The sequence below is a fragment of the Saccopteryx leptura genome, chromosome 5 (assembly GCF_036850995.1).
Source record: "Saccopteryx leptura isolate mSacLep1 chromosome 5, mSacLep1_pri_phased_curated, whole genome shotgun sequence".
Classification (NCBI taxonomy): Eukaryota; Metazoa; Chordata; class Mammalia; order Chiroptera; family Emballonuridae; genus Saccopteryx; species Saccopteryx leptura.
The window spans coordinates 129,376,663-129,391,957 of record NC_089507.1 but is presented as its reverse complement, the minus strand read 5'-3'; the positions used below and the strand labels follow the sequence as shown (position 1 = coordinate 129,391,957).

General features: G+C 36.4%; 1 protein-coding gene across 1 annotated transcript in view; it reads left to right on the top strand.

Moving 5' to 3' along the window:
• Window positions 1-15,295, top strand: part of MALRD1 (MAM and LDL receptor class A domain containing 1) — an 837,423-nt gene that overhangs the window by 291,493 nt on the left and 530,635 nt on the right. Inside the window, 2 exon segments of the mRNA XM_066386561.1 lie at window positions 6,123-6,299; window positions 8,920-9,082. Coding sequence (XP_066242658.1) covers window positions 6,123-6,299; window positions 8,920-9,082 — 340 coding nt within the window.

Below are 15,295 nucleotides of genomic sequence, written 5' to 3'. Positions count from 1 at the left end.
TTTTTTTTTTTTTTTTTCCATTTTTCTGAAGCTGGAAACGGGGGAGAGACAGTCAGACAGACTCCCGCATGCGCCCGACCGGGATCCACCCGGCACGCCCACCATGGGGCGATGCTCTGCCCACCAGGGGGCGATGCTCTGCCCATCCTGGGCGTCGCCATATTGCGACCAGAGCCACTCTAGCGCCTGGGGCAGAGGCCACAGAGCCATCCCCAGCGCCCGGGCCATCTTTGCTCCAATGGAGCCTTGGCTGCGGGAGGGGAAGAGAGAGACAGAGAGGAAAGTGCGGCGGAGGGGTGGAGAAGCAAATGGGCGCTTCTCCTGTGTGCCCTGGCCGGGAATCGAACCCGGGTCCTCCGCACGCTAGGCCGACGCTCTACCGCTGAGCCAACCGGCCAGGGCGAAATAAAATTTTTAGTGGATGAATTAAATAAATAAAAGGCAACATCTTTATTGCAATTAGTTAGATAGAAAATAGCTATAATAAAATTGCAGGGTACAATATATAGTTAGAAAACAGGAAAATAGGGACAGGAGGATTATTTGAAGGATGGGATCATAAAAACTAATGGAATTCCAGCGATATAAAAAGAAAATTATTGAGAAGCAATTTTCAGAGTATAATTGCTCAGAATTAATATAATACATGGATTTAAGAAGCTTAGAGGGGTGATCACATTATAAGGTATAAAAATGTGGACTTACTATATGGTACACCTGAAAGTGATAAAACCAGTAGAAGATAGTTTACCAACTATGCATAAATAAATAAAAAAATAGAAAAGGAAGCTTAGTGAACCTCATGCAAACATTATAATAAGACTAAATCCAGGTCTAGAGTCATGAAAATAAATTTTAAAACCTACAAGAAATATATTATAATAAAAACATTTAGAGATTAAGCCCAGAGGAAGTATAAGGAAGGAAATAATAAAGATCAGAGTGGAAATAAATGACATAGAGGCTAAGAAACAATACAGAGGATTAATAAAACCAAGAGCTGGTTCTTTGAAAAGATAACCAAGATTGATGAACCTTTAATCAGGCTCATCAAGAAAAAGAGAGAGAGAGAACTCAAATAAATAAAATTAAAAATGAAAGTGGAGAAGTAACAACTGACACCACAGAAATACAAAAGATTGTAAGAAAATACTATGAAGATTGATAAGCTAATAAATTGGATAACCTAGAAGAAATGGATAAATTCCTAGAAACATACACAATCTTCTAAAATTCAATCTGTATCAGTAAACTTAAACAGACCAATTACAACGAATGAAATTGAAACATTTCCCAGTAAACAAAAGTCCTAGACTGGATGGTTTTACAGGCAAATTTTACCAAACATTCAAAGGAGAACTAACACCTATTCTTCTCAAGCTATTTAAAAAATTACAAGTGGAGAGAAGACTTCCAAGATCCTTTTATGAGGCAAACATTATCCTCATTCCAAAACTAGGTAAAGACACTACAAAGAAAGAAAACTATAGGCCAATATCCCTGGTGAACTTACATGCTAAAATTCTCAACAAAATATTATTAGAAAACCAGATCCAGCAATATATGAAAAAAATTATACATCCTGATCAAGTGGGATTTATTCTGGGGGGCAAGGCTGATACAATATTTGCAAATCAATAAATGTGATTTATTACATAAACAAAAGGAAAGATAAAAATCACATAAAAATACCAATAGATGCAGAAAAAGCATTTGATAAAATCCAACAACCATTTATGATCAAAACTCTCAGCAAAGTGAGAAAACAGAAAACATACCTCAACATAATAAAGACCATCTATAACAAACCCACAGCCAACATCATACTCAATGGGCAAAAATTAAAAGCAATCTCCTTAAGATCACGAACAAGGCAGGGATGCCCCCTTTCACCATTTATTCAACATATTTCTGAGAGTGCTAGCCACAGCAATCAGACAAGAAGAAGAAATAAAAGATATCAAAATTGGAAAAGAAGAAGCAAAACAGTCATTATTTGCTAATGACATGATACTGAACATAGAAAACCCTTAAGTCTCATTCAAAAGACTACTAGACCTCATAAATAAATTTGGCAAGGTGGCAGGATATAATATTAATATTCAGAAATCAATGGCATTTTTATACACCAACAATAAACTCTCTGAAAGAGAAATTAAGGAAGAAATTCCCTTCACAATTACAACAAAACTAATAAAGTACCTACTAGTAAATTTAACAAGGGAGAAAAAAGACTTGTACTTGGAAAATTATAAAACATTGAACAACTAAATTAAGGAAGTTACAAACAAGTGGAAGCATATACCATGTTCATGGATAGGAAGAATAAACATCATTAAAATGTCTATATTACTCCAAGCAATCTATACATTCAATGCAATTCCTATGAAAATACCAATGGCATACTTCAAAGATATAGAACAAATATTCCAAAAATTTATATGGAACCAAAAAAGAACACAAATAGCCTCAGCAATCTTAAAAATGAAGAATAAAGTGGAAGATATCACACTTCCTTATATCAAATTATACTACAAGACCATTGTAATCAAAAGAACTTGGTACTGGCATATGAACAGGCATACAGATCAATAGAAAAGATCAGAGAACCCAGAAATAAACCCACACCTTTATGGTCAATTGATATTTGACAAAGGAGGTAAGAGCAGACAATGGAGTAAAGACAGTCTCTTTAATAAATGGTGTTGGGAAAATTGGACAGCTACATGAAAAAAATAAAACATGACCACCAACTTACACCATTCACAAAAATAAACTCAAAGTAAATAAAAAGTCTAAAATGTAAGTCGTGAAACCATAAACATCTTGGAAGAAACATAGGCAGTAAACTCTTTGATATATCTTATATAAAATATAGTAATATTTTTGCTGATTTATCTTCACACGCAGTGAAATAAAGGACAGGATGAACAAATGGGACTAAATCAGATTTAAAAACTTTTGCACAGCAAAAGACACCATTAACAAAATAAAAAGACAACCCACACAATGGGAGACCATAATCTCCAATACACCTGATAAGTGCTTAGTAACCAAAATTTATAAAGAACTTCTAAAACTGTACACCAGGAAGGTAAACAATCCAATTAAAAATGGGCAAAAGAAATGAATAGACACTTCTCCAAAGAGAACATACAGATGGCCAATAGGTGTATGAAAAAATGTTCAATGTCACTAATCTTCTAAGAAATGCAAATTAAAACCACATGAGATACCACTTTACACCTGTCAGAATGGCTCTCATTAACAAATCAACACACAGTAAGTGTTGGTGAGGGTGTGGAGAAAAGGGAACCCCTGCACTGCTGGTGGGAATGCAGACTGGTGCAGCCACTGTGGATAACAGTATGTAGTTTCTTCAAAAAATTTAAAATGGAACTGCCTTTTGACCCAGCTATCCGAATTTTAGGAATATATTCTAAGAATACCAAATCACTGATTCAAAAGAAGATATGCACCCCCATGTTAATTGCAGCATTCTTTACAATAGCCAAGATCTGGAAGCAGCCCAAATATCCATGAGTGGACAAGTGGATTAAAATGTTGTGGGACATATACACAATGGAGTACTACACAGTTGTGAAAAAGAAGGAAATATTTCCTTTTGCGATGGCAAGGATGAACCTGGAAATTATTATACTAAGTGTTAAAATAAGCCATGCAGAGAAAGACAAATACCATATGATCTCACTTGTATGTGGAATCTAATGAACAAAGTGAACTGAGGAATGGAATAGAGGCAAAGGCGGGTAACAGGGAGCAGAGGGACAGCTGTCGGAGGGAAGGGGGACAAGGGGATGGGATCAGAGAAGGTGAGGGGTTTAGTGAAATTATATATATATAACACAGAGATACAGATGACAGGACAGCAAATACCAGAAAGAAGAGGGGAGGGAGTTAGGGAGAGAGTGGCAAAGGGGATATAAATATGGACATGAGGGTGGGGATGAGGGAGTTATATTGAGTGGGACACTTGAATCCATGTTAACACAGTAAATTAAAATTAATAAAAACTTAAATAATGTAATTAATTAATGTAAATAAATAGAGATTAAAATACAATTATAAAACAACTACAAATAGACTGATAACTAACATCACAACAGCAAGAATTGAAGTCAAAGACATTTAAATGTTGTATTCAATGTTCTGAGAAATTATAACAGTATAGAGTAAAACAAAGTTCAAGAATTAGAGTCAAAAAAGGCATTCAGAGAATAACATCCAAAACTGAACAAGAAATATCTTTATTTCTCTAGTCTTTGGTTTTACCAAATAAACTACATAAATGTGAATATCAGAAAGAGACAAAATGAACTCATCAAGAACAGATATGCAAAAGGAAAGATATAGTAAAAGAAACTGAAAAACACATGGGTAAATTTAAACATACCAATGGTTAATGAGTATGTATTACAACCATAATATGCACTGCTAGGTCCTGGGCGTTGGTTCAGTGGTAGAGCGTCAGCCCAGCTTGTGGATATCCTGGGTTCGATTCCTGGTTAGGGCACACAGAGAAGCACCATCTTCTTCTTCACCTCATCTCTTCTTGCTTCTCTCTCTCTCTCTCTCTCTCTCTCTCTCTCTCTCTCTCTCTCTTCACCTCCTGCAGCCATGGCTCTATTGGAATGAGTTGGCCCCAGACACTGAGGATGGCTCCATGGCCTTCATTTCAGGCACTAAGAAGATCTTGGTTGCTGAGCATGAAGCAACACCCCAGATGGGCAGAGCATTGCCCCCTAGTGGGACTTTGGGCTTGCTGAGTGGATCCTGGTCAGGGCCCATGAGGAGGCTGTCTCTCTGCCTCCCTTTCTCTTACTGAAAAATAGGTATCTATATATAAACACTGCTGAGAAGTATAGAAATTGATGCAATTAGTTTGATGCACTTAATCTAGTAAAGGTGAAATTGAACATGCTCTGTGACCAAGCAATGCCACTTTTAGATACAGAGGGTGAATGTATAAAATAAACAAAAAAACCCTGAAACCTACTCAACTCAAACATTAATGCCTGAACATGTGAGATATTCATACAGTGAAATATTATACAACAGTCAAAATAATGAATTATACAAGAACATGCCTGATCACAGATGAATTCACATGATGTTGAGTAAAACAATCAAGTAGTAAAAGATTATATACTGAATGAGACCATTCATCTAAAGTTTAAATCTTAACAAAGTTTATTTATTTAAAATGATCTACATGTTACTCACTTAATACAGTCACTATTCTAATTAGTTTTTCACATTTTATTTAATCATATAATGATGTAATGAATAAGCATAATAAAAGATTGTTTGCTATATATCAATATATTCAAATTAGCAAAATGAGTGGTAATCTCTATCATAAATTTATGGAATTGAGGTATAATGAAAGATTTTCCTGACAATTTTATCCACTAGTCTGCAAACTATTTTATTTCAATGACTGCATATTTGATTTAAATCCATTGCACCTACTATGTACATGGCATAGGGTTGTTATTAATAAATGTTTATTAAATAATTTACTGTATAAATTAATCAACTTCTATGAATTTCTTTTTAATTCTGTAATTACAGAAATTATTTTTTTAATTGTTTTAATACTTCTAGATGAATACTTCTGGTATGGGTCTTTCTTGCAACCTTGAATCTTGACTACATGAGGATGTGTGAGAGAAAGATGAAGAGATGTTAGATTCATGGTAGCAGTGGAAGGACAAAGTTCATTTCCTTGGTGGACTAGAAGGTTTGCTCAGACCTTGACTCTAGTTCCATATTCCAGCACCTGGAGCTCCCTTGGTTTCTTCTGATATTCTAAGCCCCATTCTTAGGCCTCCTGTTTATTCAGTGAGCTCCAAATTGTTTTTCAAAAATTTCCATCTACACCTTCACATGTTTTTATAATCAAAGATATCCAGAGTTATTTGCCATTGCTAAGACCAAGAACCATAATTTATATGCTTACATAAGAAAGTTCAGTAGATTAGCAAATACTTTCAGATATTCTATGTTGAATGTGAAACATTTTTAGATAACCTTATTGTATAAAATCTGTAAGAAATGAAAAACCTGCTAAATGACACCTTAATATTCTTCCTTTCAAGGTAATTTGCCAGTGACCCTTCCAACTCCACCAGAAACTTTAATCCCAGTAACATTACCTCCACACAACTGTACAGACAATGAATTTGTCTGCAGGTCCAATGGCCAATGTGTTGAAAAAATTCAGACATGTGATTTTAGATATGACTGCTCTGACAAATCAGATGAATCATTCTGTGGTAAGTAAATTTCTAAATTTTAATTAAATATAGCCATAAAACAGATACAAAAATACCTGCATAATCTCTAAGGTACATAGCCTAAGCCTAATGTCCTAGTTAGAAAATTTCAACATAGCAACTTCTTAATATAAACACTCTGTATCTGACAAATAAAATACAAGACTCAGCATGTATTCTTCCATCATGCCCAACAAGAGATAAGTGTCCTTTAATTTATGTTTTGGATTAAAAACACTTAGTTTTCATGGACCTGAATACAGGATTTTCACACATGACTTAGGAATGCTTAGGGAGGAAGCATTATAAAACCCTCAAATTAGATGAATTTGTTCAAATTTTCTCAATGCCAAACTGCACATATAAAATAATTTCTATGCAAGATATTCAGAGTTCATGAAAAACTGGTTCTAATACAGACTGGCCCTTCAACACCAATGTCCTATTGAAAGATTGTTTTCATTTACCAATATCTGCCAATCCAAAGATTTTCCAAAATGGATCAAAGGAAAACTATTAATTTACAAGTGACCTCAGACAAAGATAAAGTCAGAGGAGAATTATTAGTCTGTATCTGAATGGGCAAAGCACAAGATCAAGCGGAATAAACACTGTGACATTTTCCTCTCCCTGCTCTTTATTTAGTAGTATGTGAATTTACTCTACTATCATATTCTCAAGGGTCCTGATAATATTAAAGGTTCAGGTCATATGGATAATATAGAGTTCAGTGAAAACCTAATTTGTTACCTTGTCAAGAAATTTTAGAACTTAAAAATTTTTAAAGGTTCATATTTATTCTTTTAACACAGAAATAAAATGATTCTAAGGAAAAATTATTAATTTATTAACCCAAACTGAAAACCTCATAAAATAAAAACTGACTTATTTTGTGAATGAGATGGGACAGTAATTAACTCAAGTGGTTATCATATTGTACATCACAGATGGAAGATAATAAACAAGTTATGGTATTCAGACTTTATCACGGGGTGACATTAAAATCCTCTTACAATCATACTTAAGTTGTGAAATTTGTAAATTGTATAAAAAATCTAATTAATTATACCTAGTAAATATCTTTGGTGCATACTGACTTTCCTCTTAGTTCAATTTTATTAACAATATTTATGATTGGAAGCTAAGTTTGATAAGTTTTTAAGTGTCATGAATGATGTTTACTATTAAATTATTACTTTTAAAACAAAGGAATATTTATTTACTTTGAATAAACATGAATTATTACTATTTTATTTCTGAGTGAATTGTGCATTATTTCTTCCCTCTCTTTGAAAGATGAACTCTGATAAATATGTCTGTCCCCTAATGTCTTACATTTTCTGATGTTTTTTATTGTGCTAAGAGTATAACATGAGACCTACCATCATAACACATTTTTAAGTGTATAACACAGTATTGTTGACTACAGGTACAGTATTGTACAGCAGCTCTTCAGACCTTATTCTTCTTGCTCGACTGAAACTTTATGCCCTCAAGTAGTTCTGTTTTTAATCTATAATGTTTATCTCTTTTAATGATATGAAGGACAGAATTTTATTGAGTCCTAAATCTCTGTACAAGATAAATATAATATGATCAATATTAATATTAGAGATTAAGTGACACACCTGAATGTCATTATTAAAAAAAATTTTTGATGGAGTTTTTTATCTCAGCTTTTACATTAAATCTTGACCCCAAGTTCCTAAGAGGTATAGTGGCATCCAGGCATCCCCAAACTACGGCCCGCGGGCCACATGCAGCCCCCTGAGGCCATTTATCTGGCCCCCCGCCACACTTCCGGAAGGGGCACCTCTTTCATTGGTGGTCAGTGAGAGGGCACTGTATGTGGCGGCCCTCTAATGGTCTGAGGGACAGTGAACTGGCTCCCTATGTAAAAAGTTTGGGGACCTCTGGATGCCATTTAAAAGCTGAGGGCATACCAGGCTTTTTATAGTATATATAAGAACTCATTGAATTGAATCAGTGGAGGATGTAAGACTGACAGATAGACACATGAACACATTAAGAGGAAGAGAAAGAGAGAGAGCATTTTCACACAGAACCAATGAATATAAAAAAAGACATAATTATGTGCAATATTAGAATGCACTCATTACAAGAATATTGAAGACTTTCAAGCAAAGAGATCCAATATAAAAGTTATTGTAAATTTTATTACTTTGAACCTAAGTAGTTTAAAATTTGAAACAACTCCTTCAGAGACTGAGCTAAAGTTTAGCTTTGTTAATATCATTGTGGAAAAAGAACAGACATCAGAACTTAGAGGTCATGCAAGCAATGTCAGTGTTATGTTAGAAGACACTGGCAATGTTTACATTGCTGCTGTAGGAGCTAATTAAAATCTCACTTCCTTATGAAAGCAGAATCCCCATATTTCAATTACTATTGATATTTGCCTATAATCACTTCGATTTCTTTAAAACTTCTCTAGTAATTATAAAAATTGTTTGCCTAATTATTTTAATTATGCTAAAAGTTAGACTATAATTTAAAAAAACAAGAGTTAGAAAGTGGTTGGTGATACAGGTAGAAATCACCATTTATTGACAAATTTATTTTGATTAGCTGATCCTGTCTTTGTTCTATCTTATTCAAGCAATGGAAGTTTGCAGCTTTGAAGAAGAAAGCCTGTGTGAATGGTACCAGTCAATCCCTAAAGATTTAATTCAAGATTCAAACACATTCATGTGGGGGCTTGGTAATGGAACCAGTATTCACCAGGGGGAAGAAAACCACAGGCCATCTGTGGACCATACGAAGTAAGTGAGCACACATGTGGCACGTGTCTCTCGGGAATTCCTTGCGCAGCCAGACTCCTGCCCCACCACCTTCCCGCAGGCCTGCGCTGCTGTGGAGATGGACGTTTAATTTACAGAATGGGAGGGCTTCAGTATATTCTTTCATGTGACATTGAAAAGGTTCAACTGAAAAAGGAGTGAGTGCTGTTTTGAAACACATACAAAGTAGAGAAAAGCATGAGTAAGTAGAGAAAAATAATTTGTAATATCACCACTCATTAAAAAGCACTGTGAATATGTTGTTTTAAAGTGATCTCTTTATTTCTCCCCATCAAATCCGTTTTCTCCTTCTCCTCTTCCAGCTCTTCCTTTACTTCCTTGCCACTTTCCCTCTTTTTCCAATCTTTACTTTTCATCATCATTTATTTTGATCTTTCCTTGGTCTTAACGTACACCTTTCCCATTTGTAGTCCACAGATATCCTGAGTGCTCACTGTCCTGCATGATCCCAGCCTTCTTTCCTTTTAATTTTTTCAAGGAAATGTACTGAAGACAACAGGGTATTCCCCGTTTATATCACAGAGAATCTTTTCAAAACCTTTATGCCTTCACACTTATCCACTGTCAAAGCTTCATTACCCTGAGCTTCTATGGCTGGTGTTTTAAAGAAAACTGGTGTGTTTGCTGCTTCCTCTGCGATTGCCTTGTACTCAGGGAGAGTCACGATGCCTGTAGTGTGCAATGATTTTCTTCTCCTGGGTGGCTTTTCGCCTTAGATTTCTGAGCTCTCTTTTGTTACTGTTTTTGTTCTATTAAAATGGTTCCATGCTATCGATTTCAGCATTGGCAGTCAAGCTGCTCAAAGTAAATAGAAAAGCAGATACCAGTACTTTTTTTTGATCACCTATGACAGCTGGCAAATAATTTTTGAAATTTCAATATACAAATTTTTCTTGGGTTATTTCTGATTTAAGGAAAAGCAAAGGTTAATTTCAAAAACCTTTTCTGCCTCAGGCAGATAAACCACATCTCATTAATAATCTATATTTCCATGAAGAAAAAGGCAAATTAGAATTTCACTTCTGCCTGACTGGTGGTGACGCAGTGGTTTGAGCATGATTCAAAACCCCAAGGTTGCCATCTCAAGCGTGGACTTGCCAGGTGAATGCAGGGTTGCTGGCTTGAGCCCAAAGTCACTGGCTTAAGCAAGAGATCACTGACTCAGTTTGAGCTCTCCCCTCCCAACAAGGCACATGTGAGAAGCAATCAATTAAAAACAACTAAAGTGAGGCAACTATGAGTTGATGCTTCTCATCTCTCTCCTCCCTCTTTGTCTCTTAAAAAAAAGGAAGAAGAATTTCACTTCTAAGTGGTAAAGGTATAGATAGAAATATGGTAACATATTAAAAGCTCAGTTACATAATTAGTTTTAATACTTGTCTTTCACTCCATCCCCACCCCCAAGAGACTATATGTCCTGAATAGTCTCAGGGACTGTGATTTCCTATAGTATTGAATTATTTCTAAGTGACTGTATATAGAAAGGCTCCATGATTATTTGTTGAATGAATTACTTGATGATTAGAATCTATATATTTATGCTTTATGATTATAAATTACAAAGCACAAAATAATTATATTTTAAATAGGAGTACTTAATAATCAGACAACCGTTAAGAGATGTGCTCTACATGACAGTTTTTACTGGACTGAACAAAACCCAGTTGCCAGTCAAAAGATAATTTTAAGATGATTTAATGAGAAGACACTTGATTGCTTGCCAGTTCATAAGGAACACACTGGACAGCACTCCCAGAGCAGTGTGTCCCCAAACTTGAATTTGTCTTTCTTTAGAGAAATCATGTATAAACATCATGGTGAGCTTGTCATCACATGTGTAGGTGAAAACATTTCTGAGCCTGTGCAGTTACCAAACATGCCTATACATACATTACATGTTCAAAACTGGTGGAAAATCTCCACTCCTGGGAAGAGATTTTAGTATTACAGTGATGATATAATGAGAAAAGTTCATGAGGAGGTCAGCAGTAGGCCCTGCAGGCTGCTTCTGCCAACCCTGGGCAGTTGGAACTTGATAAGCCCCAGTTTCTGCAAATCACTCCCCAGGTTTTCTTTAAAGGACAGGTCTGACTATTGTGAGAGTTAGGGATGGAATAGGTATGTAATAAATTTTGATTAAGTCTCAGCCCTTATGTTAAACTCTTAGCAGATTAGCATGTAGTTAGAGCACCTTATAATAATTAGAGTGATTGATCTAAGTGGGTTTACAGGTTAATCTAAGCAAAGTCATGAATTCAAATAAAAGTTAGTCTAGGCTAGGTGACCTGCAATGCTAATACATGTACAGTACTAGGTTACACAGTGAATCATGGAGGAGGAGCTGTCCCTAAGCTCCTATCTCCTCTTGCCTTCCTCTCCCCTCTTTCTAGGCTTCAAGGAAGGTTTGATATTTTTTACTATGTGGTAAAAAATAGTTCTTCCACATCATATATCTAACCCTATGGCTTATAGTAAAACTCCAAGTTCAGTTTTCTAAGTTTTGTTTTTTATATTAAAAGGGAACCTATTCTAATTAAGAAAATGCCTTTCTCTCTCAAATGTCTGGCTCAAGAAATTTAAAAATAGGTTTTAAGACCATCACATCTGAATAGTTTTAAAGACCAGTTTTACAAATCAGAAAGCTCTGTGCCAGTTCTTTCTCTTCTCATTCCTTGGTTCCAGTTCTCCCTGAGGTGAAGAATGCTTCTGGCTCAGGTTGGTGAGCATCACCCATAAGCAAGTGCAAAAGAAAGAAAGCACATGAACACATTTAAATATTCAGTGAAGAATATGCACATGAACACTTTATCCATTCAGTGAAGAATATGCAGGGAAGTTCTCATTAGTTAGTCCAGTCTTAGATGAGATCTTAACATGTGTTTTTCATCAAGAAAATGAAACAGTAAAAGCTAAATACAGTGATACCCCACTGCTCCCCCCCCACTTTGATGGATTAAACTTTGTACCTAAAGATGTGGAGTTAACTCTGTCATCTAAAATAAGAATTACATCTTTATTTTTTACTTTCTTATTTGTGGGAGAGTCACAACATTTCATACAGCTAGTTTATTCAGAACTTTCATATAGCTTAAAAAAATGTCATATCTTTTTCTCTCAGGCTGGTCATATGCAGCCATGGCCTTGGCCCAGTTCTTGATGAATGGATTTTCTCTTCTCCCTGCTCAACAGGGGCCGAATAAGGGCACCTGGCATGATTTTTTTTCAAGATTGAAATCAAAGCATATACAAATAAATATTTTTCTCAGTTTTAATCCAGTAAAATAATAAAGTGCATTTAGTGTAAATATTATCAGTTGCATTTTACGTGTTCTTTCAAGATTGGGGTTGGATGAAATTAGAATTTTCTTTAACTTACATAATAAAAAAGAACATTTAGTAGAAACATATTTCTTAGTATTTTTGGGAAAAAAACCAATCTTGTGAAAAAGGGAAAAAACAGAAAAAAATGAGTTTATATCCATTCATTTCCAGGAAATACTGGTAAACTTGGGGAAAACATTAGTCCTACTCAGCTGAGAATATTTAAAACTTGTTATTTGCTTATCATTGAATCAAGGTATTTGAATCACCTAGCATCTGAGTGTTGTAGATAATTCACATTTAAATGTTTAGTATATTATAGGTTTGGAAATATTGTATAATTATTCTTCCAGGTGTGAAATTTCATATGATCTCAGAATCCTTTACTCTGACAATCAGCAGTCAGTTTAATTGGCCACGATTTTTAGTCCAACCAGTTTTATCAAAGTATATATGCTGGTTCATAGCTACATAATATAAATTTCATAATAATATTATCTCAAACAAAAAAACCTCTGTTTGACCCAGTTTAATCATTTTTTACTGTGAGAAGGCAAGGAGAGCAAAGCTGAGTCCTTGGTCCTCAAATTCATTTTATTTGACTAAATTCTCATTTATTGCTTAAATAAGTTTTAATATTAAGATTTATTAGGAATATAAACTCCTCATCTCTGGCAAACTTACAATCTCCACCCTTTATTATTCAGATGGAATGATGTTTAGTGGAACAGGTATGTATATGCTAAATTAGTTGTTTCCAGTGGTGCTCATAGAAGCCTTAGGGTAGTTTCCTCAAGCTGTGGACTGAAGGCTAATGAAAATTTATACATGTATATAATATATTTATAGTAATTGCAGATTTTGAAGCACTTAGATTAAAAATTTAGAGAATAAGTTTCAGAAGTTGGCAATGGAGTAGGTGGATGTTCAAAATGCTACCTCCCAAGACCAAACTGGATTACAACTTAAGAACAGTCATCTTGAAAAATCAATTTAGGACTAAACAAAGAGAACTCTATAACCAAGGTTCACAGAAGAAGCCACAACAAAACTGGTAGGAAGGGCCAGGACTTGAAGAGGGCTGCTTCGCTCCCAGGAGCGAGCAAGGGGGAGGGTCTGCAAGGACCCTCACTGTGAGGAGAGTGGCACTGAGTGGTGTGGATCCTCAACCCCAAGCCTGAAGCCTCAGCTTAGGGCCCCAGAGTCTATAAAAGGAGCTGGGACAGTATTTAATGGTGAAAAGAGCCGGGTTACTGTTTGCAAGAAAGAGACAGAACTCTCAGACCCAGGCTCCATTTAAAGGGCCCGCACAGAAAACTTCCTTCATAGCCACTTACCCAGGGCTCAGGTGGCAGAGAGAGCTGAGAGGACTGGATTTGTGAGAGGAGAGTGTAAACTCGAAGGCCCAGGGAGAGACACTGTGGGTAAGGCCACCCCTGTGCTGAGTCATTCCCTAATACTAAGCTGGCTATTTTTCCTGGGAGAAGCAGCACCAGCAAAGGGAGGCAATTACTCTGCCCACCAGAGTCTTTTTAGCTCCTCAGGGAAAAGGGTTGCTCAGAAGCAGGGGGCACATCAGGGACACAGGTTTTGGGTGGTGAGGCCTGAGCCCCCACACACTATTGAGTACTCCCCGGAGGGTGGGCAGGCCAAAGGCAGGGGCACACTCAGTAGTGAGCAGAACAAACCTCTGGATCTCAGAGGCCACACCCACTGAACTCCTGTGGCCACAGCCAACTGAGGTCTGAAATTAAAAAAAAAAGAAGTCTGTATACAATGACACCTGAGGCCAAGGGGCAAGCCACACCCACTACCTTTCCTAATCTCTGAATTACTGTGCTGAGCCCAACAAGCAGCCAGCAGTAAAAGGGGGCATAAGGCAGGACTCAGGGGAAATTGAACTTTTTAGCAGACTTTCCCCAGGCCAAAAGTAGTTAAAAGCCAGCTTAGGAGTACAGCTGATATTAACAATGGCACCTGGGACCAGAGGAGTTAGCCACAAACTCTGGATTACTTGGGGCTCCAAGAAGGTTGTTAAGGGCCAGTCATAGGCAGTGACCCCCACAGGTCTGTGCCAGGTTCCTGCCAGGGAGGTCCAGGGCTGGCATATCCAGCAGCCAGATGTAGAAAACCAAACAAACCTTTTTAGAGTGGTATCTTAATAAAAGATTCCTCACAACTGACACAATTAAGGAATAGAAAATGCCAACACAAACAGCGAAAACAACAGTAGCTGCTGACAAGAAGCCCACAGTGGATTACAAACAACAGCTGATGCCAACCCAAGAAGATCTAGAAACAACACAACTGGAAGCTGGGGGCAGAAAACACCAACCCTAGACTCAGCAAGCTACACAAACAGCTCACCCAAAGGAGGAGTCTATACACAGACAAAATAGGAAGACAGAGAAATGCAATCCAAATGAATCCACAAGAGAAATCCCCAGAAAAAGAACTGAATGAGATGGTAGTAACCAAACTACTGGATGCAGAGTTAAAAACAATGATTTTTAGAATGCTCAAAAATCTTAGAGCAACAATGGATGGACATAATGAGCAACTAAATAAAGAGATAGCAAGCATCAAAACTGGCATTGAGATCATTAAAAATAAGCAGTCAGAAATAACAAGTACAATATCAGAAATAAAGACTTCACTAGAAAGAATTAACAGTGGGCTGGATAAAGCAGAGGACTGCATCAACAATTTAGAGAATAAGATAAACAAAAGCACAGAAGCAGAACAGCAAAAGGAAAAGAGGGTCAAAAAGTCTGAGGAAACTCTAAGAGACCTCTGTGACAACATGAAGAGAAACATCATCTGCATCATAGGAGTTCCTGAAGGAGAAGAAAA